General features: G+C 43.4%; 2 protein-coding genes across 2 annotated transcripts; both read right to left on the minus strand.

The window, feature by feature from the left end:
- Positions 1-1599: 1599 nt before the first annotated feature.
- On the minus strand, positions 1600-4939 carry LOC123763603 (uncharacterized). Its single transcript, XM_045750819.2, has 3 exons — positions 4890-4939; positions 3774-3886; positions 1600-2884 (listed from the first exon to the last, which is right to left on the minus strand). Exons 1-3 carry the CDS (start codon positions 4890-4892, stop codon positions 2482-2484), a joined length of 519 nt encoding a protein of 172 aa, XP_045606775.1. The 5' UTR covers positions 4893-4939; the 3' UTR covers positions 1600-2481.
- An 11244-nt stretch (positions 4940-16183) lies between these two features.
- LOC123763602 (uncharacterized) lies at positions 16184-19714 on the minus strand. Its single transcript, XM_045750818.1, has 3 exons — positions 19658-19714; positions 18489-18601; positions 16184-18181 (listed from the first exon to the last, which is right to left on the minus strand). Exons 1-3 carry the CDS (start codon positions 19658-19660, stop codon positions 17779-17781), a joined length of 519 nt encoding a protein of 172 aa, XP_045606774.1. The 5' UTR covers positions 19661-19714; the 3' UTR covers positions 16184-17778.
- Positions 19715-25981: the final 6267 nt, after the last annotated feature.

Consider the following 25981-nt stretch of genomic DNA (forward strand, 5'->3'; position numbering starts at 1 on the left):
TCATGTTTAATATATTCAACTACGATAGTAAGGTCTTAATTAACATTGATACTATCGTAAAACTTTATTATATAATTCTGAAAGTTAGGTTCTGTTTTGAAAAGTACGAAAACTCGTCAGTTTAGTAGACTTCTTAAAAATAGCACTCTACACAAACTCAAGATCGCTCCCCCGACTAGTGTGTGTTGCCAGGGTATTTAGGGTGCCTCATGGCACCCTAAATACGCCGATTAATTGATGAAAATTAAGACACCCAAGAGGTGGCACGGGTTTGAGTAGCCCGTAATAAATACGCCGTCAAATAAATACGCTGTACGCTTATCTCACACAGGCGGGTGGGTACGTCCCCATGCACCTTCCCTCTGTTGGTTCAGAGCACTGGGGGCGAGTAGAGGTTTTATATAACTACAATCTCAGTACAATGTATGAATACCAAGTGACACATAGCTTTCTATCAACTCTAAGATATATTGGCGGAATAAAGTTTCAAGCCTGAATTTGTATTAGCAAGCTTGCTGTAGGTAGGCAACACTAGGCTATACGAGGGGATTACAGTGTAGGATCACCTAATATCCTCATCTCCCTCCATACTTTAGTCATATCTGGTATGTATGTGAGTCGAATCTATATTAGCTCGTCCCGTATTGTGCCTGAATTTACCTGAAGACCACCATCTCTCTAGCGGCCTCGACAGGGACAGGAAGCCGGCAGCCTGCCAAAGGTCCACTTATTGTTCATGAGGATATAATAGCCTAGTTCCAGAGTGAATCAAATAGTCGGCATCTTATGTCATTTGGTCTAAAAACACATTGATAATTGGGTATTCACTATTATAATGTTCAACAGTCTGTCCTATAGTAGTAATTTTTAACTGGCTATACAAAATCATTGCTGTATAATTGAAAAGATAATAATTGCCTGAGTGACCCTACAATTTACCTGAATATGGTCTAAGTCTCTATAAGAACAAAAATAAACCGGTAGGAGGCGAAGTCTCCGGTCTCCGACTACCCAAAGTGACGACAAAGATGACGACGACTAAGACGACCGTCGTAGTACCAACTCGGGATGACTATAGAGAATTTGAACTCTGATTTAGTGATGCTGCTAATGCGCCAGCCATATTTCTAAGACAAAGAAACACGAATTGGCTTTTTCTGTGCTCTGCATATATATATATATATATGTATATTTTTTTCTGAAGTACAGTGGTCTACGTTCTCGACTTAAAATCGAGGATACCAGGTTCGATCCCCTGACGGTGCAGATCTGGTTGGGTACATTTTTTTCACCTAACGCCTCTGTTCACCTTACAGTAAATAGCTACCCGGGAGTAAGGCAACTGTTGTGGGGTTGAAACCTGGGGGGGGGGGGTCTTTGACCTTGTGGAGACTTCGATACAAGCCTAAACAATATACATACACACACACACGTTTTGGGTCACAACTTCGAACGTGATAGGTTTGGGAAAAGTAGGAAATATGACTTTTCTCCGCTAACATGTCAACCATTTAGCTCAAACGTGCTAAACCCGACCACCAGGACCTAGCTGCTGCTTAAGTGTGGTGGGAGAGACAACAGGAAAACAAATACGAAGGATAAATTGTATATATATATTTTGTTTTTGTTATTATCAGTGCATATTGTATAAATACGAACATTGCCTCTGGCAAATTCTTTCACTCAGCTCGACTACTCATGGCGCCAAACACACTCAACATTTTTATTAAGGTAGTTTTGTTGTATATAATACAGCATACATTTTGATTCATCAAATACTATCAGTCATACACGAATGTGCAGGTACAGGTATATTCAACATTTATAAATACTTTAAGTAATATATCACATAGTAAGGACAAAACTGATGTCCTGTTAACATCTCTTGGCCTTGCCGATCCTGCCAGGACAGGAGTGCGGGATTTTGAAGGATATTTGAAGGATGATGGTGATATAGGATGATATGAAGGATAGCAGGTCTCGTGGGATTAACTGGCGTGGGAGATAGGATGACGGTGGCCTTGAAGGATGAGACATATGCAAGATTACTTGAAGGACTAAGTGTGGATAGGATGAAGGGTTACGGTAGGATTGGCAGCAGGATGGATTCGTTCCGGAAGTGCTTAAAGAACGGGGTCGTTGAAGGATTGTTTTATGAGGATGTGATTGTAGGAAGTATTTAATGGTTTGAAGCTGTTGCAAAGTTCACTGAAGCGGAAGGATACCACAGGTATACCCTGAGGAAAATATAGCTTCAGACTGAAGTCCTATATATTGAGAAATGTCCAAGACACTTCTATAGGATATCAACAGGTGCCGAGATGCGACAGATGTAGGATCAGCGACGGGAATGAGGAGGATGGTGGCAGCATCCTTCAATGCCTAACAAATAATACCCAGGATGGGGCTTAATGCCCTGACAAAGCATTTTGGAAGTCCGTCCACACAAAAGGTGAACATGGAGATGCGAGAGCGTGTCCCTTATCCCTGGTAGCCAGGAATGTGATAGCCGCCTGGGGAAGGGGCAGGGAAAGGATAGTGAGGAGCGGAAGGAGGGGAATAGTTGGGTCCTGGCAGGGGACCGGTGAGGGCTTGCGGGAACGTCTGATCACCGACTTCGCTGCCAGCGGAGGCAGCTGTCAGTGTCTTGCCGCTGCGTTTGCTATGGTTGTGTGAGTGCTTGCTATGCTTGTCGAACTTGTTCTGCAGCTTGCTTGATTTGTGGATCTGATAGACGTGTTCCTCGGGGTCCTGACCATCCTCCGAACCGAAGCTGTCAGAGTTACGGGGATAGAGCACCACCTCGTCGTCTTGGAGTACGGGCGGCTTCTCGTAGGCGAGATAGATGTCGTTGGGTTGACCATCCCCTCTGGGAGCATTCGCCCTGAGGAAGGCATAAAGATTTCGATCCCCGGCACCACATGGGTCTCAGCTTTACATCCAAGCCTCCGACTACTACCACTTTAATTTACTTAAGATTGAACTAGCTGTACAAGCTCACAATAATACAAATTATATATATTATAAATACATTTCTCTGCTGCTTCATAAACATTACAGCAGAAGACGTCTAAACTTGTTAATAAACAGACAAAAGAACGAGGTGATAGTGTTCGCAAAACATAGGAACGTCTGTAAGAAAGTGGACGGATTCACAGGTAACCAGAAGGGTTTACGGGAAACATGAGATTGATGCGAAGTTGGAAAGGCTTATTTTGTTAGAAGATGAAAAAAGAGTTGATAAGGATCTGCAAAAAAATTAGAATAATAAAAATGAATTTTGAAAACTAAAAATTTTGAATTGACTAAAACGAAGTTGAAGGGAACCGTGAACAATTTAGAAGAATTAGAGGAAGATCGAAAGATGTACAAGGAATTAGGATGATCAATGGGAAGTTAACTGGAGAAGTAGATATCTGAATGAGTTAGAACGTTCAGTAGAGGGTAGGAAAGCTCTATGGAAAGTTCAAATGTCTATGGGGACTTGGGAAGGAACTAAAATAAGTTGGAAGAACCTACAGGGAAACGGAAGGTCTTTCAGTTACCAGGAATGTTTCTTAGGCAGTTGGAATTAGAAGGAACTAGAGTGAACTAAGAGAGAGACTACTGGCAGTTGGATGTAGAGGATCAAGATCTTGGAGGAGCTGAGATGAGCAGCGATGGGTGGAACATGGCTGATGGGGGAGTTGGTAAGCACGGTGGCGAGGCGAGAAGATATGTGGGGTTAGGGAGAGGAAGAGGTGGGTGGGGGTTGTAAGAGACTGAGGACGTACCTGACACTATCTCCGGGAATGTATCCGTGGAAGGGTAAGCTCTCTGCTCCGCTCTGTGCCACTGCCATCTGCAGGACAACACTCGCGGAGCTCAGTAGCAATACGGCCTTCCACTGTGGCGCCACACAGGTGGGACAGGAGCAGCAGCAGTAAGAGCATCAGCAGGTGGGGCAGGAGCAGGAGGCGGAGAAACGAAACATTTTCGGTTAGCCAAAACCAGCTTCTCACAGCGTGTCCTCCGGTGTAATAGCTTCATCACATTAACATTTCTCAGACAAAATACCAGTGTTTCTGGATATTCAGAACACGACACAACACACTCTAAACTTCTAACAAGAGCATCAACTTCCCTCAACTTACAGTCGAGCAATAGATTAACAATAACAAAACTTCATCTGTGTTTTAAAGGCAGAAGATTATTGAGAGGTGATGGACGGTTGCGTGGGAGTTCGTCTGGACAAAATACACCCATCATTATGACCGATTGTTAAGATAATATTTGGACAGTCTGGAGGCAAAAGCTCGGCCCCTACAGCTCTGTATAGCTTTTGGGTGAGGAACAAATACCTGTAGTGACTTCAGATTGTCCCTTACTTGACCTAATACAATTTAGATTCTTGTTGCAAAAGTCTTAGCAATAATTTAACTGTGATAATTTACCAGTTATAATATTTTACGTTTAATTACTGCACTAACAAATATTTAACATAAATTATTAATATTACAAGGCCAGGATGAACATGTTATAATTCCTTTACTACAAAACCAATTGGAGCTTTAGGTATTAGCAGTGAATGTAGAGCCTCGCTGAGAACCTCAGCCCTGAGGCAAGGGTTAGTGTTGACAAGAGTGGGATGTTGTTTTAGATTTAGCTACTCAGAAGGAAATGTCCATGTAGCAGGGGCTATAGTGAGCCCGAATGGAAGAGTAGGAGATACGATTGATGAAAACCAAGCCACCCAAGAGGTGGCACGCTCTTGAAAAGTCCGTAATTGGAGATTACGGGCTTTTATTATGAGATTATTGGCTCATTTTATCAAGTTCGCAGGAAGGAGGTAGGCAAGGTGTGAACTTATAGTGAGTAAGGTGTGTGTGAGGAAGGAGGAGCCAGCTTACCATGGTTCTCAGTATACCCCGCTTGTGAGCTGACTGAAGTCTTGGATGGAACTGATACTTCTCCTGCCTCCTCCACCCTATTTATGTCTATCCCGCGACCTTAACTGCTTCGAGGATATGATCATTACGATTTCTTCTTCCTTCCCTGTTGCTGTGTACGCGTGCATTCTTGTGTGTGGGTGGTGACGTGCTCACGAGAAAGTTGCAACAAGTTTGAATTATGATTCATTGCAACATAACACATGCCGCAATAAACTCACTTATATTGATTAATATGTTTACATATATATAAATAAGGGTACCAAATTTGCATGGCTTCCCCATCTAACCCGATGAAGTTCGAAGGCTACACGAGGCTCCAGCTCCTGGGCCCCTGCCTTAATGAAGAATTATTGTGATTCACAACAATAGCTACATTCCAAGTTTTTATAACAAAGTTTGCCATGAAAACCAATGCAAATGAAATAAGTAATTAATTTTGTCGGGTACATATGTGGATCTGGAGATGGGAGTTTGACTCAAGCGAGTGGGACCTAGACACTTGTGATCTGTGAGCAGTACTGGGCGGCTGTGACCAGTGGCGCCACGGACCCATCACCAGGGTGACACGCCCTCTGGCCCTCTACACACAAAAGCTTTGTGCAGTTGCTTTCAAGATCATTTCTGGTTACAGTTTCCGGTCGCCGGCAGGCCTTGTAGTTACCGCCCGGCTTCATATAACTAGTGGACACTCTCTGAAGATTCCAAAACTCCGGCGTCTCATATTTACCCGATTTTACCTGAGAGCCACTAACACTAGTGGCCTCGACGAGTACAGGAAGCCGGGGGCTTGTCGAAGGTTCCTCCCTCCCCCAAGATGTCCTTATAACATCCCGCTTCATACTCAGCCCGTTCATACACTCCCATAACCACTTCCGCCACCTCATTCTTTGAAAGAGACTCTAGTTTTATTTTCTTTATTATATTAAACAACATATGTATACAAATAAAAGTAAAGTTACCAAAGTAACATTGCTGTACACGAGCACCACAGGTGAGGCGCCGGTGGCTGTGTGGATAGCACACTGGGCACGTAATCCTGTGGCCCGGGTTCGATTCCCGGCGCCGGCGAGAAACAATGGTTTGTTTCTGATTCTCTGAACACCCTGATTCCCCTGTTACCTAGCAGTAAATAGGTACCTGTGAGTCAGACCGCTGTTACTTCCTGGGTGTGTGTGTGTGTGTGTGTGTGTAATTACCTAAGTGTAATTACCTAAGTGTAGTTACAGGCTGAGAGCTACGCTCGCGATGTTCCGTCTACCCGTCTCTTTGTCATATAACGCTTTGAAACTACTGACGGTTTTGGCCTCCACCACCTTCTCACCTAATTTGTTCCAACCGTCTACCACTCTGTTTGCAAAAGTGAATTTTCTTATATTTCTTCGGCATCTTTGTTTAGTTAGTTTAAATCGATGACCTCTTGTTCTTGAAGTTCTAGGTCTCAGGAAATCTTCCCTATCAATTTTATCAATTCCTGTTACTATTTTGTACGAAGTGATCATATCTCCTCTTTCTCTTCTATCTTCTAGTTTTGGCATATTTAATGCCTCTAACCTCTCCTCGTGTGTGTGTGTGTGTGTGTGTGTGTGTGTGTGTGTGTGTGTGTGTGTGTGTGTGTGTGTGTGTGTGTGTGTGTGTGTGTGTGTGTACTCACCTAGTTGTACTCACCTAGTTGTGTTTGCGGGGGTTGAGCTCTGGCTCTTTGGTCCCGCCTCTCAACCGTCAATCAACAGGTGTACAGATTCCTGAGCCTATCGGGCTCTGTCATATCTACACTTGAAACTGTGTATGGAGTGAGCCTCCACCACATCACCCCCTAATGCATTCCATTTGTCAACCACTCTGACACTAAAAAAGTTCCTTCTAATATCTCTGTGGCTCATTTGGGCACTCAGTTTCCACCTGTGTCCCCTTGTGCGTGTTCCCCTTGTGTTAAATAGACTGTCTTTATCTACCCTATCAATCCCCTTCAGAATCTTGAATGTGGTGATCATGTCCCCCCTAACTCTTCTGTCTTCCAGCGAAGTGAGGTTTAATTCCCGTAGTCTCTCCTCGTAGCTCATACCTCTCAGCTCGGGTACTAGTCTGGTGGCAAACCTTTGCACCTTTTCCAGTTTAGTCTTATCCTTGACTAGATATGGACTCCATGCTGGGGCTGCATACTCCAGGATTGGCCTGACATATGTGGTATACAAAGTTCTGAATGATTCTTTACACAAGTTTCTGAATGCCGTTCGTATGTTGGCCAGCCTGGCATATGCCGCTGATGTTATCCGCTTGATATGTGCTGCAGGAGACAGGTCTGGCGTGATATCAACCCCCAAGTCTTTTTCCTTCTCTGACTCCTGAAGAATTTCCTCTCCCAGATGATACCTTGTATCTGGCCTCCTGCTCCCTACACCTATCTTCATTACATTACATTTGGTTGGGTTAAACTCTAACAACCATTTGTTCGACCATTCCTTCAGCTTGTCTAGGTCTTCTTGAAGCCTCAAACAGTCCTCTTCTGTTTTAATCCTTCTCATAATTTTAGCATCGTCCGCAAACATTGAGAGAAATGAATCGATACCCTCCGGGAGATCATTTACATATATCAGAAACAAGATAGGACCGAGTACAGAGCCCTGTGGGACTCCACTGGTGACTTCACGCCAATCGGAGGTCTCACCCCTCACCGTAACTCTCTGCTTCCTATTGCTTAGATACTCCCTTATCCACTGGAGCACCTTACCAGCTACACCTGCCTGTCTCTCCAGCTTATGTACCAGCCTCTTATGCGGTACTGTGTCAAAGGCTTTCCGACAATCCAAGAAAATGCAGTCCGCCCAGCCCTCTCTTTCTTGCTTAATCTGTGTCACCTGATCGTAGAATTCTATCAAGCCTGTAAGGCAAGATTTACCCTCCCTGAATCCATGTTGGCGATTTGTCACGAAGTCCCTTCTCTCCAGGTGTGTTACCAGGTTTTTTCTCACGATCTTCTCCATCACCTTGCATGGTATACAAGTCAAGGACACTGGCCTGTAGTTCAGTGCCTCTTGTCTGTCGCCCTTTTTGTATATTGGGACCACATTCGCCGTCTTCCATATTTCTGGTAGGTCTCCCGTCTCTAGTGATTTACTATACACTATGGAGAGTGGCAAGCAAAGTGCCTCTGCACACTCTTTCAGTACCCATGGTGAGATCCCATCTGGACCAACCGCCTTTCTAACATCCAGATCCAGCAGGTGTCTCTTGACCTCCTCTCTCGTAATTTCGAACTCCTCCAAGGCCGCCTGGTTTACCTCCCTTTCTCCTAGCACAGTGACCTCACCCTGTTCTATTGTGAAGACCTCCTGGAACCTCTTGTTGAGTTCCTCACACACCTCTCTGTCATTCTCTGTATACCTGTCCTCGCCTGTTCTAAGTTTCAATACCTGTTCTTTCACTGTTGTTTTCCTTCTGATGTGACTGTGGAGTAGCTTTGGTTCGGTCTTGGCTTTGTTTGCTATATCATTTTCAAAATTTTTCTCTGCTTCTCTTCTCACCCTGACGTACTCATTCCTGGTTCTCTGGTATCTCTCCCTGCTTTCTGGTGTTCTGTTATTCCGGAAGTTCCTCCACGCCTTTTTGTTCAGTTTCTTCGCTTCCATACATGCCCTATTATACCATGGATTCTTCTGTTGCTTCTCGGATTTTTCCCTTTGGGCCGGGATGAACCTGTTTACTGCCTCCTGACACTTTTGGGTAACATAGTCCATCATACCCTGTACAGACTTGTCTCTGAGGTCTGTGTCCCAAGGTATTTCACTTAGGAAACTTCTCATCTGTTCATAATTCCCCTTTCGGTATGCCAGCCTTTTGATTCCTAGTTCTTTTTGGGGGGAGATAAGTCCTAGCTCTACCAGGTACTCAAAGCTCAATACACTGTGGTCACTCATTCCCAAGGGCGCTTCCATCTTAACTTCCCTTATATCCCATTCATTTAGGGTAAATATCAAATCAAGCATTGCTGGTTCATCTTCTCCTCTCATTCTTGTTGGTTCTTTGGTATGCTGGCTTAGAAAGTTGTGTGTGTGTGTGTGTGTGTGTGTGTGTGTGTGTGTGTGTGTGTGTGTGTGTGTGTGTGTGTGTGTGTGTGTGTGTGTGTGAAAAATTAATAACAGTTGATTGACTGACAGTTGAGAGGCGGGCCGAAAGACCCCCCGCAAGCACAACTAGATGAATACAACTAGGTGAATACAAGATACAGTGCAAGAAACAGTGCACCACCCCAATACATAACCACATAAAACATAATTTACACCACGCAAATACCTACACACAGCGTATAGACGCGTCCAATATGTACACCAATCCACCCAAGTGGACCACAGATAAGAGTTCTTATCTGATCTGCAAATACAGATCGCCAGTTCCACATGACAGAAAATCCGGAAAAAAACATAAGAAATAATAATACACACAAGGGACCTCAACAGTCGGAGGCCGTTACCACCTCCCAAAATGATTAAACAATACTAGGAACAACCAAAAATCTAATAAGGCCCAACAAAGGAAATTCAACAAAAAAGAAGTATACACCAAGCGCATTAAAACATAACAATACAACTGACCACGGTCAGAGGAAAGAGGTATACCTCTTTCCTCTGAAAGAAAGACCGGAAGGAACATATTCCAAGGTCAGAACTGCATAATGCATACAATACATAGATAGCTCAGTCGTAGCTAGCAAGGGCTAGCAAGGAGGGGAGACATCTCCGAACTTTGCCATGTGTGTTTGCAACAGAAACACACGCACACTGAAGGCTCCATATACCAAGGGGGCAAGACAGCACAATAGCAAGGAAAAATTCATGGCAACATTGGACACCACCCAACAGCAGGACATGGAAAAGTGGACGTCCAGCTCACGGGGCCCCGACTGAGTTCCCGGAGGAGTTGTTGAAGTAACATACGGGCAGTTCGGGAAGGTGGTGGCTGTGTGGAGGAATGTTCTCTCCTCCGGTCGCTTACGGGGAGTTTTCAACGCCATCCGGATGCTAGAAATGAGGCTTCTTACTGACATCTCTTCCTCTGTCAGGCTCATGAGACACTACATCCGTTTGTATTATGCCCGGCAGCCGAGGACGTGCTTTCGTTGTAGATTGTTGGGCCACGTGGCTGCAGGGTGCTCCGCGAGTGTCGTCGCCCCCGTCAATCTCTTTCGCGAGAAGAATTGTCCGCCCCTGGTTGTTGACGAGGCTTCGGAGGGTGTGGGTGTGCCCTTGGACGGCGTGCTTGTACGTGGTGTGTCTGCTGTTGGTGAGGATCGGGCGCCGGGTGCTGTTCCGTCGTCGTCTGCGTCGTCTGCGGCTCCCATAAGTGGTGTCGATGTGGGTGGGGTTCAGCGGGTCAACCTTCCCCCGCCTCCCACTTCTGCGGCTGATGTGCTTCGTTCTCCTGTGGCTCCCGTCTCGGATTGCTTGCTTCTTCTACCTGCCGTGCCGGTGGAGTGTGGGGGTCACGCCCTCCTGTTGTGTTTGGGCCGGTCCCCTCGGTGGTGGCTGCCGCTGAGGTTTTGCATGGCCGCGCCAGGTCGAGGCTCCCTACGGCGCTCGGGGGACGGATTCTGTTGAGGTGGAGAGATCTGATGACCTCCGCCCTGACCGTAAGCGTTCGCGGCGCTCTTCGTATGTTATGGCCACGGATGGTTCCACATGAGCGGATGTGGGGGACTTGGTGAGCTGCGTGTCTTCCGACGGCGAGGGGACTGTGTATGATGATGTTCCGGTGGACTTGGAGTGGTGGCTGATGTCCATGCGAAGGATGCGGCTGCTGGTGGAGGGGTGCTCTGAGTGGTTTCCTGTTTCCTCCCTCTTCCTGTGTCTCCTGCTGTGGGCTCCCCGACAAGGGAGGTGATGCCCCCTCCTGTGGTAACTGATGCGGCGTGAGACCTTGTGGTGGTCCTTAAGAAAGATACTCGCCGGGAAGGCTCTGTGCTTGTGAATGGTGCCGTGCAGTCCGTTGTGAGTGTGGCCTCTGTGGTGTCGTCCCCTGTGTTGCCCTTCTGGAGGGGGAGGTCGCCTCGTCGGGGGGCGCTGTGTTAAGTGCCGTGTCGAGTGCTGATGTGGAGTCTGGGCCCCTGTCTGGGGGTCCGGGTGCAGCCGGTTCCATGGTGCTCGTCCACCGTGTGGGTGCCCAGCGTGCAGGCTTTCATCTCTGGGGTCCCTGAGTTGATGTCGCGTCCTCGGGCGCCACCTGGAGGTCAGATTTCCGAGGATGAGCGGATCGTTTTGGAGGCGTACTGTTTGCGGTTTCAAGTTCGGGATTTTCCACATAAATATGCGTCTGTGTTGGCGGTGCCTTTTCACTTTTGTAATTTGCCCTGGGTTTATTGCTGTGTTTAGTTTGCTGTTTTTGCTGTGGGGCCCCTCAGGCCTCTATTACTTTGTTCATTTGTTTGTTTGTACCTTGTTATGTTTTATGCCATGTGTTGTTTTTGTGTTAGTTGTGAGCTGACTTGTGTATTGTCTTTTTGTTTCTGTTTATCATACTGTTATTTTGTATTTATGTATTTATATGTATTGGTGTGGGGGTTAGTTCGGGGACTTTTGTTCTGATCATTTGTAACTTGTAATGGTGATGTTGGTTTATTTTTGTGTCTGCTTTTATTTGTATTTATGCAGCATGCTTTTGCATGTCAATATAAAAGAAAAGACTCACGGACCAAAGAAAACAGGCTAGTACCATAAAAAAACATACAGCCAACTCAAACAAAGAAACAAAATAAAAGGAGATTAGAAACACACACAGTCAATCAAAAGTGGAGATGCAGCCTCGAACTCACATGCCAAGAACACAACGATTAACACCGCCGTCCGCTAAGCCCAACAACACTGGAGCAGCAGCAGCAGCAGCATAAGCCACCGGGAACCACCGAGCAATGACCTTCGGAAGCGACCACATCGTGTAGAGGAGTGGAGACGCAGCCTCGAACTATCCCCTCAAGAACCCCAATAGCTGAGCTACATCGTAACATTCTTTTCATCAACCCACAAACAAAAATTGTAGTCTGACACCAACACCCCTAAGTGTTTTGAATTCTACAATTCCCCCTCGGAAACGACAAAATAGAACCACATAAAATCTACCTGCAAATGAGTCCCGCATAAGGTAGCTATGGTACCCCGAAGCCAGTCCACCAAACAAGTAACCCGCCGAGAAAAGTAAAACACATGAAGTTGGGACTCACTCACCCCACAATGGGCACAATACCCCCAGCCCATACTCGTTAACAAAGGCCAAAAGTGATTCCATGCAGCCAGCAAGCACCCCCTATATAGCTGCTTATGTATGAAAAAGAATTCTCATGCGACTTGCAACTGATCAATTGCATTAGTTCCAACAGTAATTCATTGACGACTGTTTTGACCGCGTGAATTCACTAGTCCATAACTGCATCAGATAAGATGGCATAGCCAAGTTTTTGGATAACCTTTGAGAGTATTTTTTACATCAATAAGTCATATTATATTTTCTATTGAGGTTTACAGTAGGTTTCGAATTAAATTGATGCTGTATAGGTATTTATTTCATACAATTATGTATAGTGTCAATAAGTTACATACTCTTGTTAGAATATATAAACAGCATGTATTGATCATTAATGGTGTGAGTAGAGGAATGTAGGTGTTTGTTGTGGTGTTCATATGTGTGGGGTTGTAGGCAGGCGTACAAGTGCAAATTTCGCCAACTGTACATGATGCTATGAGCGTGTATTATTTACCTTGCATGTGTAAATGACCAGTCAAACTAGAAATTGTTAGTCCATTACGCTACCAGTTTATGTTACTTATCAATGTTGGCCAACTGTAGTTTAAGTCAATATTATTTTGGTGATTCATATATAGGGTTGGTAGACCTGATTTGCTACCACCACAGGTTGACTCAAATTACTCAATACCGTCAGTCAGTGTTGCCAGATTGGGCTACAAATAGCGAATTGGGCTACTTTTGAGAGCCCCGCGCACCCAAATTTTTAATTTCGCTACTTGCTACTTTTTGGGCTAATTTAAAAGCAAGATGTGCTAATTTGGGCTATTAATGTTAAGAATGTACGATTGCGAGTTACATGAAAGTAACTAAGCTATAAATAATTGTGATTAATAATAATTGTAAATATTAATTAATAGTAAATAATATTATTTAATAAATTAGTCCCAATTCAATGCAGAGTTTTCTTCCAAGCACATAAACTTGTAAATATAAATACAAGATAATAGATAGATCGATAAATAAATAGACAACTTTCAAATATTGCACCAATTAATGGCGAGAGGAAAAAACTAGACAGTATACATTACATTTGAAATTAATAATGGATGAATGGTAATAAATTGGTGTATGTTTGTATGTATACCAGACAAAGTCCATTTAATGGCAGAATTTAGAGATTTTGTGTAAAAACTTTTATATCTCATATTATTAATTATAACAGTAATCGAAAAAAGTCATAGTTTGTATATACAAGAGATGAAACAGAGAGTCATGAGCTAGATCGATGTGCTGAGTCCATAAGGAGGCCGAGCTTCCAGAAATACCTTCCTGTGATTGGCTGTTGCGGGGAATACCAACACTCTTTTATGAATAAAATTTAAACTAAGAAATAGGTCCTTGTGCACAACAACAAGGTTGTTGTGAAAAAGAACAACAATTTCTGTTTTGCACCTGACAGAAATCTCCATCTAACTGAATAATTTACTCGAATAAGAGGGCAGAGCAGTGTATCATTATTTGTGTCACGGCAACCCCCAATAATAACGTCTCAAGTTAGGTAGCCATGCAGCCCATTTTTATATAACATCTGTTATATCCTGCAATATTTAATTATCACTTTATTAACACTTTAAATAATTAACACTTCACTTTTTTGGGTAAATTAAAGTTAAAGCAGAATTCCATAAGCAGGACTAGTGGGCTGAACTAAGATGATTTACTAAGTGGCTGGCACCTACAGCTGATTCCTTCCTGTGATTGGCTGTTGTGTGAATGTCAACAAAGAATATCTACTAACGATATGCCATTTATTCTGCACCCCATACCATCTGTGGGCGGAGCTTGGAACCTCCTACCCGAGCACAACAACCCGCCTTATGGGTTGCTGTTTGGCTATTTATAGTGCGTTGGAAAAAAAACAGATGGCGCTAGTTGTATTTTGCAGGGTAATTTGTTATAAGTGTAATTTGATGTCAACAGATGGCGTAAGCTGTATCTTATGGCTACTTTTGACCTGCCAGTTGATAGTGTTCTCTTCTGCCGACAGATGGCATCAGCTGTGTTAATATTACTTCCGAATTCCCTTTAAACACTGATCTACAAATCCCTTGGCTTATGATAAGATTTTATACCATTTATGATAAGTATTAGATAACTGGAGTTATGCAATTACTTTTATTTATCAACTGTTCAGGATATCATCATATCACGTCTGGTTCGGAAGTACTGCTCTCGATTGATGAAGATTAAGCCACCCAAGAGGTGGCACGGGCATGAATAGCCCGTAAATACTGCTCTCGTAATATTATTCAGGGGGGTGGGGGAACTATCAAGTGAAAGTGCCAAGCCATTACGACTATATAGCACTCGGAAGGGATCAGGATACGGATTTGGGATGGAACGGGGGAAAGGAATTTTGTCCAACCTTTTGGGCTGTCGGGGATTGAACGCGGACCTGTAGGAAACGAGACCGTCGCTCTACCGTCCAGCCCAAGTGGTTAAGCGTAATATTATTAAAACAACAATTTATACATATAATAACAGCATTTCACACTAGAAAATACTTGGATATATCGAAATTTGGTAGTGAATTCCAATCTAGGAATCTCCTATGACTAAACTGTACTTTTTAATTATTTTTATGTACTGTACTTACTACTTATTATTAAATTATTAAGTACTTACTATAATAATTAAATAAATTATTTCATTTAATATTTAAATTAAATGATAAAATAATAGGTAATAATAAATCATTGTGTAGGGGGGACAGGCAGCCAGTGTGTATATATATATATGTTAGGCTTATACCAAGGTGCCACAAAGGTCCCACAAAGGTGCCAAATTGAAGACTGGATGCTGCCGGGGCGGGCCCAAGGGCTGCTGTCGGCCCTGGCCAGGCTGAACTTCCGCGCTTTGAATTCTTCTTTGAATAGAAATAATATAAATAAAACAATTAACATCATGTAGTGTACTCTATATATCAAAATATATTACTTTTAAACCCATATCATTCACTAAAAAAAATTGGGCTACTCTAATTACAAAATCGCTACTTTTAGACCGTCAGCTTGCTACTTTCAGCAATTTAGATCTGGCAACCCTGCCGTCAGTGGTCTATGGAGCCTCATAGGGTAAGGGTGTTGTTGCTGCTGCTGCTCTCTATGTAAGTTAAGTCTTAGATTTTTTCCTTGTAGGTCATACTGAAAGCTTATCTGTAAACATTAGTAAGATATGAAAGGGTTCACTAAGGTAAGGCGGTGAATTGTGCATTAGATTTTAAGGATGTAAATTTACCTTATGGGCTCATTACCTGGTTTATTTATTTACAGAGGTAAGAGACTTATATTCTTTCTCAGTACCCCAGAGCTTAGAGGAGTTTGTCTTATATGTTAATATGTGAGGTTAGGCTATGGCAGATTATGCTGGCGGTTATATTTAAGCGTAGAGCAGAGTACATACCCCGCCCCCCTCCCTCCCCCCGAGCCTTGTTCAAGACTCAACATAAAAACGACTTACGTTCGAATTGCAATTCTTTAAATGCTTCACCCCACATACCGCAAATACAAATAATTACCAACAGAACACCTAACCTATGTACAAATTTACAATACATACTATTATTAATAGATATTAGAAAAACAAAGATATTGAAATACTACGTTAAAATTAATGAATGCGCCTTGAGGTCGGCCGCCCAACCGCTTGTATGAGAATAGCTTAAGGACGGGGTTGATATTGATGTATTTTTTCCTGCTTACATGTTTATTTATTTATTTATTTATTTATTTATATATATACAAGAAGGTACATTGGGTTTGTGAGAATACATTGGATAGTACAGTATTTACATTCTTGTAAAGCCACTAGTACGCGCAGCGTTTCGGGCAGAAACGTCATCCATTGTCATCCGTCATCCATCCTAAATGTCATCCATTTAGCTCAAACTTGGTGAACACGACCACCCAGGACCTGCTGCTTCAGTGAGGTGGGTGAGACAACAGGAAAACAGATTCGAAAGATAATTTGTATATATATATATATTTTTTGTTTTCGTCATTATCAGTGCACATTGTATAAATAGGAACATTGCCTCTGGCAAATTCTTTCACTCAGCTCGACTACTCATGGCGCCAAACACACTCAACATTTTTATAAAGGTAGTTTTGTTGTATATAATACAGCATACATTTTGATTCATCAAATACTATCAGTTATACACGAATGTGCAGGTACAGGTATATATATCAACATTTATAAATACATTAAGTAATATCACATAGCGAGGACAGAACCGATGTCCTGTTGACATCTCTTGGCCTTGCCGATCCTGCCAGGACAGGAGTGCGGGATTTTGGAGGATGTTTGAAGGATGGTGGGGATATAGGATGATATGAAGGATAGAAGGTCTAGTGGTATAAGTTGGAAGTGGATGTGACGTGTCCAAGACTGCTTGAGGGATGCAGGCGTTGCTCAATTGCTAGTAGGATTGTTGCAGGATGGGGGGTGGAGGTTCGCTTGGAAGATAGGGTTCCTGTAGGATTGCTAGCAGGATGAGTTCGTTGCAGAAGCGCTTATAGGATGGGACGTTGAAGGACTGCTTAAAGAATTTAAGTTGCTGAAGGGTTAGGTAAAGGATTCTACAGGCACAAAGGATACAGAATGGATTCCTTCTGGAGGGACATATCCTAGGATGCCTGTAGGGTGAGTAATGGCCAAGACTCTTCTATAGGATACTAGGAGGTACTGGGCCTTTACAAGCGTAGGATCAGTGGCAGGAATGAGGAAGGTGTGGCAGGACTCTTTAATGCCCAACTACTAGTAATGCCCAAGATGGGACTTAATGCCCTGATACGGCATTGTGGGAATCCTTCCACCCGGGAGGTGAATGTATGACACAAGACAACATTAAGGCAGCTGGAAGGTCAGTTAGAAGGAGAGATCAGGCATGAACGACTTCCAGAATGAGATGGAGTGGTCGTCTGACGAAGAGTTGGTGGGAGAGAGAAGGACGGAGACCACACGATACCAAGAATTAGTTGATAATTATTATTGTGATGGTGAGCGGGAGTAGCATAATAGGATGGGCTATTGACTTTGAAATGGCGGTGTAGGATGACGTGTACCTTATTCAACCCTTCACCTACCTTGTAGAGTGGTAGGTGAAGAGTAGGATAAGGTATCCTTAAAGTCAGTGGGGAAGGTTGCATGAAGCTCTCTTGGAGTGAGTTGCTGAAGGTAGGGTGAAGGACTCCTGGTGTGGATATGGAGGGTAGGATAAAAGATCAGGAGAGTGAGAGTTAGGAGTATTGATAGATTCCTGGAATGAACTTTAGACTTCAGGTTATTTGACTCATGGAAAAGTCGGGGAAAAATTAGATAACTGGGCGCCTGGAATGATCGTGGGATGACACAATACTTAGTATGATAGTTGAAGGGAAGGTGGCGAGGCTAAGAATGATTCGGTTGGATGAAGGGTCTGAATCCCTCTGACGTTCAGGATGCTGATGGATGCGGGGTGACAGGGATGAGAGGTGCACGCTGAGAACTGACACGCCAGCTGGACTAAGCAGGAAGAATAGTGATTTACAAAAGGTTTTGTATTAGAGCATGCATCCTATCCTTCGTAGCCAGTAATGTGACCGGCACCTGGGGAAGGGGCAGGGAAAGGATAGTGAGGAGCGGAAGGAGGGGAATAGTTGGGTCCTGGCAGGGGGCCGGTGAGGGCTTGAGGGAATGTCTGTTCACCGACTTCGCTGCCAGCGGAGGCAGCTGTCAGTGTCTTGCCGCTGCGTTTGCTATGGTTGTGTGAGTGCTTGCTATGCTTGTCGAACTTGTTCTGCAGCTTGCTTGCTTGGTGGATCTGATAGACGTGTTCCTCGGGGTCCTGACCCTCCTCCAAACCGAAGCCCTCAATGTTACGGGGGTAGAGCACCACCTCGTCGTCTTGGAGTACGGGCGGCTTCTCGTAGGGAAGATAGATGTCGTTGGGTTGACCATCCCCTCTGGGAGCATTGGCCCTGAGGAAGTCACAAAAAATATTCAGAGATAAAGAAGTCACAGGATATTCAAGGAAACGGAAGAGCATCCAGCTACTTGTGAGTCAACTGGAAGGCATAAAACGGAATTAGAAGATACTGAAGGGAGTTAAGAGAGACTACTGGCAGTTGGGTGTAGAGGATTAAGATCTTGGAGGAGCTGAGATGAGCAGTGATGGGTGGAACATGGCTGATGGGGGAGTTGGTAAACACGGCGGGGAGGCGAGAAGATATGTGGGGTTAGGGAGAGGAAGAGGTGGGTGGGGGTTGTAAGAGACTGAGGACGTACCTGACACTATCTCCGGGAATGTATCCGTGGAAGGGTAAGCTCTCTGCTCCGCTCTGCGCCACTGCCATCTGCAGGACAACACTCGCGGAGCTCAGTAGCAATACGGCCTTCCACTGTGGCGCCGCACAGGTGGAGCAGGCGCAGCAGCAGGTGGGGCAGGAGCAGCAGCAGGTGGGGCAGGAGCAGCAGCAGGTGGGGCAGGAGCAGCAGCAGGTGGGACAGGAGCAGGAGGGGAAGACGAAATATTTTTGGTTAGCAAAAACCAGCTCCTCGCAGCCTTTCCTCCGGTGTAATAGCTTCACCACATTAACATTTCTCAGACAAAATACCGGTGTTTCTGGATATTCAGAACACGACACAACACACTTTAAACTAATAACATGAGCATCAACTTCCCTCAACTTACAGTCGAGCAATAGATTAACAATAACAAAACTTCATCTGTGTTTTAAAGGCAGAAGATTATTGAGAGGTGATGGACGGTTGCGTGGGAGTTCGTCCGGACAAAATACACCCCATCATTATGACCGATTGTTAAGGTAATATTTGGACAGTCTGGAGGCAAGAGCTCAGCACCTTACATCTCTGTCTAGCTTTTGGGTGAGTCGCAATTACTTGTACCGACTTCTGCTTGTCCCTTACTTGTCTTAATGCAATTTAGATTTTCGTTGCAAACGGCCTTAGCAATTATTTAACTGTGATAATCTAACATTTATTATGTTTTACGTTGAATTACTGTTCTAACCAATATTTAACTTATAAATTATTAATATTACAAAGCCAGGACGAAGAGTTGTAATTCCTTCATTACAAAACCAATTGGAGGTTTAGGTATTAGTAACGAGTGTAGAGCCTCGCTGAGGCCCTCAGCCCTGAGGCAAGGGTTAGTGTTGACAAGAGTGGGATGTTGTTGTTTTAGATTTAGCTACTGAGAAGGAAATGTCCGTGTAGCAGGGGCTATAGTGAGCCCGAATGGAAGAGTAGGAGATAAGATTGATGAAGACCAAGCCACCCAAGAGGTGGCACGCTCTTGAAAAGCCCGTAATTGAAGATTACGGGCTTTTATTATGAGATTATTGGCTTATTTTATCAAGTTTGTAGGGAGAAGGTAGGTAAGGTGTGAACTTGTATTGAGTAAGGTGTGTGTGAGGAAGGAGGAGCCAGCTTACCATGGTTCTCAGTATACCCCGCTTGTGAGCTGACTCAAGTCTTGGATGGAACTGATACTTCTCCTGCCTCCTCCACCCTATTTATGTCTCCCCCGCGACCTTAACATCATCCACCATACCGTCATTACGATTTCTTCCTCCTTCCCCGTTGCTGGGTGTGCATGTGCGTTCTTGTGTGCGACTGAAGACGTGCACATGGGAATGTTGCAACACGTGTGACTTATGATTGATTGCAACATCATACACGCCGCTTCAACTCGTTTATTATATATATCCGTGCTATAAGAGAGAACATCTGTTTGTCTGTTCAAAGTTGGAAGCCATACTCTTGGGGCTAAGCTCACCCAAACTGGCAGGGGCAATGGTCTGGGGTACGGGATGAACATAGGCTGTTCGGGGTCAGATTATCTTCTTGAGGTTATCTTGAGATGATTTCGAGGCTTTTTAGTGTCCCCGCGGCCCAGTCCTCGACCAGGCCTCCACCCCCAGGAAGCAGCCCGTGACAGCTGACTAATACCAAGGTACCTATTTTACTGCTAGGTAACAGGGGCATAGGGTGAAAGAAACTCTGCCCATTGTTTCTCGCCGGCGCCTGGGATCGAACCCAGGACCACAGGATCACAAGTCCAGCGTACTGTCCGCTCGGCCGACCGGCACCCTCGGTCGGCATAATTTAAAAGAAAACAGCGTGTCAGGGCCATATTCAGACCCCCACGACCATTTTTGGCACTGACCGCCCGCTACAGTTTCCACCTGTGTCCTCTTGTCCTGCTATATCTCAATCTGAAGAGGCTATCCTTGTCCACCTTATCTATTCCCCTCAGCATCTTGTATGTTGTGATCATATTCCACCTGTGCCTTCTATTCTCTAGGGTTGTGAAATTTAGTTCCATTAGCCAGTCTTCGTAGCTTAACCCTCTTAGCTCCGGCACCAGTCTTGTTGCAAATGTTTGTACTTTTTCAATTTTGGTTTTGTGCTTCATAAGGTGCGGATTCCACGCCGGTGCTGCTTATTCCAGTATTGGTCTATCAAATGGTGTGTAGAGTTCCTTGAAGGAGTCCTGGTTCAGATTTCTAAACAATGTTTATATGTTTACCAGCGTCGCATATGCTGCCGATGTCATCTTGTTTGTGTGTGTCTCCGGTGTTAGTTTTGGAATTATATCCACTCCCAGATCCTTCTCGCTTTCTGATTCTTGTAGCTTCCTTCCCATTATGGCGTGGGTGCCTTCTGGTCTGCTCTCTCCCTTTCCCATCTTCATTACCTTACATTTGTTGGGATTGAATTCCATCAATCATTTGTGTGATCACTTGCCAGGAGATTGTTAGGGTCCTCCTGTAACTTCACGCAGTCCTCATCTGTATTCACATTCCTCATCAGCTTTGCAACGTCTGCAAACATTGACATGACCGAGCTCACTCCCTCGGACAGGTCGTTCACTCAAATTAGTAACAGTGATGGTCCCAGGACAGAGCCTTGTGGGACCCACTTGTTACATTCCTCCAGCTTGTAACGTCCTCTTTGACTGTGACTCTGCTTCCTGTCCTTCAGATTCACCCCCTTTACCGGTCCAGTATTTCCTTATTTATCCCAGCCTGCTTCTCCATCTTGTGCAACTGTCTTTCATGGGAAACGGTGTCAAATGCTTTTTGACAGACTAGAAAAGTACAGTCTACCCAGCCTTCCCTTTCCTATCTTATTTTAGTAAAGTTTTCATAAAACTCGATCAAGTTTGTCAAGCACGACTTTTCATTTCTAAATCCATGTTTTTTTTTTTTTGCTACAAAGTCGATCTTTTCAAGATACCTCTTCCATTTTGGTTTTATGCCTCACAAAGTGGAGCTTCCATGCCGGTGCTGCATATTCCAGGATTAGTCTAATACATTTTGGATAGATTGCATTACAGGAGTCTTGATTTATGTTTCTAAACGACATTCTTATATTTGCCAGCGTCCCGTATGCTGCCAATGTTATCCAGTTTATGTGTGTCCCAGGTGTGTTAGCCTTGGAATATATCCATTCAATTATTTTTCTTCAGTTTCTGTAGTTGCCTTTCTCTTATGGTATAGATGCCTCCTAGTCTCCTCTCTCCCTTTCCAATCTTCATTACCTTGCACTTGGATGGTAATAGAAATTATTGAATTTCTATTCAATAATTGGATGAATGTAGAAAATAGAGAACTATTAGCTGAATATCAAATAAATGGATTTAAACTATTTCACACAGATAGATATATTAGACGAGGAGGGGGAGTAGCCATATATGTTAGGGACAATTTGAAATGTAGTCTCAAAGAGGGAATCAAAACTGAGCCACACACAGAAACTATTTGGATAGAATTATACGAAGAAGCAAATAATATTATAATAGGAGTTATATATAGGCCACCAAATTTAGACAGAATGGAAGCAAAGTATCTATGGGATGAAATATCTAGGGCATCTAGATCTAACAGTATTTACGTCATGGGTGACTTTAATTTTAGTGGAATAAACTGGTTGAACAAAACAGGGAATAGTGAAGCAGAAGATTTTATAGAATTAATTGACGATTGCTTTCTTACGCAACACATTAAGGAACCAACACGGGAAAATAATATTTTAGATTTAGTGTTAACTAACAGGGAAACACAAATTAATGACATCGAAATAGGGAGTGAGCTAGGGAACAGTGATCACAAAGAAATCAGATTTAGTATAGAATGGAATAGACCTGTAGGAGAAAATTCTGTTAAAGTGCCAGATTTTCGAAAAGCTGATTTTAATAGCCTAAGAAATTTTTTGGGTCAAATTGATTGGAAAGTCTTGGGTATGGGGTGGGGGCCGGTCTTGGAGCGAGACATGAACCCAGCGATAGGTGACGTAAATGGGGATTTCGATGTGGATTCAATATATAACTTATTTAAGAATATTCTAAACAAAGCACAGGAACGTAGTATACCATACAAATTGAATAGATCGAATACTAATGACCCAAAGTGGATAACAAAGAATTTGAAGAACCTTATAGGTAAAAAGAGAGCTTGGTACAAAAGGATTAAAAATGGGGAGGTCACTTTTGAACAGGGATTCGTACAACTGGTTAGAAATCTTAAAAAAGAGATAAGGAAAGCAAAAAGAAACTATGAAGTTCGCATAGCAGGGCAAGCAAAGACAAATCCTAAAGGTTTTTTCAGTTATATCGTACTAAGACTAGGGAAAGGATAGGTCCATTAAAAACTGAGACAGGTCAAATAACAGATAGTGATGAAGAGATGAGTAGTATTTTTAATAAATATTTTGTATCTGTATTTACTAAAGAGGAACTTAACAATATGCCTTCAGCCGAACAAGTCTATGTGGGTGGGGACGAGGACAAGTTGACGAGTTTAGCAGTTACTAGGGAGGATGTTCTTAAACAAATAGTAAAACTCAAACCAAACAAATCCCCAGGGCCGGATGAAGTGTTTGCCAGGGTGCTTAAAGAATGGAAAGAGGAGCTTTGTGACACACTGTCAACCATATTTAATAAATCAATAGAGTCAGGCAGAGTGCCAGAGTTTTGGAAAGTTGCTAATGTGATACCAGTTTTTAAGAAAGGAGATAGATCACTTGCGTCTAACTATCGACCAATTAGCCTAACGTCTATTGTGGGAAAGTTATTCGAATCTATAATAGCAAATAAAATTCGTCTTCATCTTGAAAAACATAAATTAATAACTGAGTCGCAACATGGTTTTATAAATGGCCGTTCATGTTTAACAAATTTGGTATCTTTTTATTCTAGCATTGTTGAGGCAGTTGATAGTGGTAAGGATTGCGATGTTGTGTACCTTGACTTTAGCAAAGCTTTTGATACAGTGCCACATGAAAGACTGATTAAAAAGATAGAGTCTCATGGTATTGGGGTGCTATATTAAGCTGGATTAGGGCATGGCTATACCAAAGGAAACAGAGTTAGTATAAATGGAGTCAAGTCAGAGTGGGAAAATGTTGTAAGTGGGGTGCCTCAGGGCTCTGTCCTGGGAACTCTGTTGTTTATAATATATATAAATGATTTAGATTCAGGTTTGAGTAGCAACATTTGCAAATTTGCCGATGATACGAAAATCGGTAAGGAAATTAATTCGGAGGAGGACTCACTATCACTTCAAGTTGATCTAGATAGGGTTTTGAAATGGTCGAAGGATTGGCAGATGCAGTTTAATGCTGATAAATGTAAAGTTCTGAGGTTAGGTAATGATGATAGGGTTACAAGATACGAGCTAGATGGTGTTGAGATTGCGAAGTCGAATTGCGAAAGCGATCTGGGAGTTATGATTAGTAAGAATTTAAAACAAAAGGATCAATGCATAAATGTTCGTAATAAGGCAAATCGGACACTTGGATTTATTAATCGCAGCATTAGTAACAAGACACCTGGTGTGGTTCTCAAGCTATATCTTGCTCTAGTTAGGCCCCATTTAGATTATGCAGTTCAGTTTTGGTCGCCATATTATAGAATGGATATAAATTCACTTGAACGTGTCCAGCGTAGGATGACTAAGTTAATTCCCCAAATTAGAAATCTTTCATATGAAGAAAGATTAACAAAGCTTAAGTTGCATTCACTGGAAAGGCGAAGAGTTAGGGGTGACATGATAGAGGTTTACAAGTGGGTGAATGGACATAACAAAGGGGATATTAATAGGGTATTAAAAGTATCAACACAAGACAACACGAAACAATGGGTATAAATTGGATAAGTTTAGATTTAGGAAAGACTTGGGTAAATACTGGTTCAGTAACAGGGTTGTTGATTTGTGGAACCAATTGCCGCGTAACATTGTGGAGGTGGGGTCCCTCGATTGTTTCAAGCGTGGGTTGGACATGTATATGAGTGGTATTGGGTGGTTATAAATATGAGCTGCCTCGTATGGGCCAACAGGCCTTCTGCAGTTGCCTTTGTTTTTATGATCTTATGTTCTTGTTGGACTGAATTCCAGCAACCACTTATTTGCCCACTGCTGGAGTTTGTCAAGGTCTTCCTGCAGCTTCGTGCATTCCTGTGTTTTCACATTGCTTATCAACTTTGGGTCATCTGCAAACATTGACATGTGCGAGCTCACTTCTTCAGGTAAGTCCTTCACATAAATTATGTAGAGTAGCGGTCCCAAGACTGAGCCCTGTGGGACCCTACTTGTTACATTCCTCCAGTAAGAAACGTCTTCTCTGACTGTGACCGTTTTATCCTTCAGGCACTCCCTTACCAGCGTGTTCCCAGTTATCCCAGCCTGCGTCTTTGTCTTGTACTCCAGTCTATTACGACGGACACTGCCAAATGATTTTTTACAATTTAAGAAAATAGTCTACGTAGTCATCTTTTTCCTGTCTTGTTTTAGCAAGCCTGTCATAGAACTCAGACCAGCTTGTCAGGTACGATATTCTCTGTCTAAATGCATGCTGCCCGTCTCTTCCCTCCCCCGGTACAAAGTTGGTCCTCTCCAGGCGCTCCATCTGTCTCAGCCTCAGTAGTTTCTCCAGCACTTTACCCGGAATTCTGGTTGATGACATTGATCTGTAATTAAGTGCCTCGTGTATGTTCCTTTTTTTCTACTTGAGGACTACTATTGCCTATTTTCTAAAATTCTGGGAGATTTCTTGTCTCTTTAGATAACAGGTGACAAGGTACTTCTGCAGCCGCCTTCAGCACCCATGGCAAGATTAGGTCTGGTCCCATTGATTTTGTTACATCTAGTTTCTTCAGATGTTTTTTACCTCTGTTACATTACAGTGTCATCCATTGTTTCTTTCGGCCTTTCATCTTGCATGTAGGTTCTGGTTGATGATACGACTCTGGGGTCAAGGGATGATATGAGCTTGGGGGGGGGGGGGGGGGGGTTACAGAGGAGGATACAAGTCTGAGGTCCAGGAAAAGGAATAGTCAAATATTTGTTTGGCTTTATTGACAGCTGATAGAGGCGTCAATGAGTAATCACAGAGGCACATCGGAAGCTAATTTAGTGTATCTACAATACTGGCAGGGAGTGAAGCGCGTCTCCAGTTATGGCTTTGAACGTAATAAGGTTGGGAAAAGCATAGCATATGATTTTGTCGTTAACATGTCAGCCATTTAGCTGCTCATTCAGTTCCATTCTGAGCTCCTGATAGTTCCTGATAGTTCCATTCCTTCAACTCCTGATAGTTCCATTCAGCGAGGTGGGAACGGAATGGAACTATCAGGGGTAAAGCGTCAAGCCATTACGACTATACAGCACTGGGAAGGGATCAGGATAAGGATTTGGAATGGGACAGGGGAAGGAAACATGAGGTGGGAGAGAAAACAGGAAAACAGATACGAAAGA

The sequence above is a fragment of the Procambarus clarkii genome, chromosome 52, assembly GCF_040958095.1.
Source record: "Procambarus clarkii isolate CNS0578487 chromosome 52, FALCON_Pclarkii_2.0, whole genome shotgun sequence".
NCBI classification, from domain to species: Eukaryota; Metazoa; Arthropoda; class Malacostraca; order Decapoda; family Cambaridae; genus Procambarus; species Procambarus clarkii.

Coding starts and splice junctions, on each gene's coding strand:
- LOC123763603 (XM_045750819.2), bottom strand. Junction 2,885..3,773: donor ATTCCCGGAGATAGTGTCAG/GTACGTCCTCAG, acceptor TGCCTTCCTCAG/GGCGAATGCTCCCAGAGGGG.
- LOC123763602 (XM_045750818.1), bottom strand. Junction 18,182..18,488: donor ATTCCCGGAGATAGTGTCAG/GTACGTCCTCAG, acceptor TGACTTCCTCAG/GGCCAATGCTCCCAGAGGGG.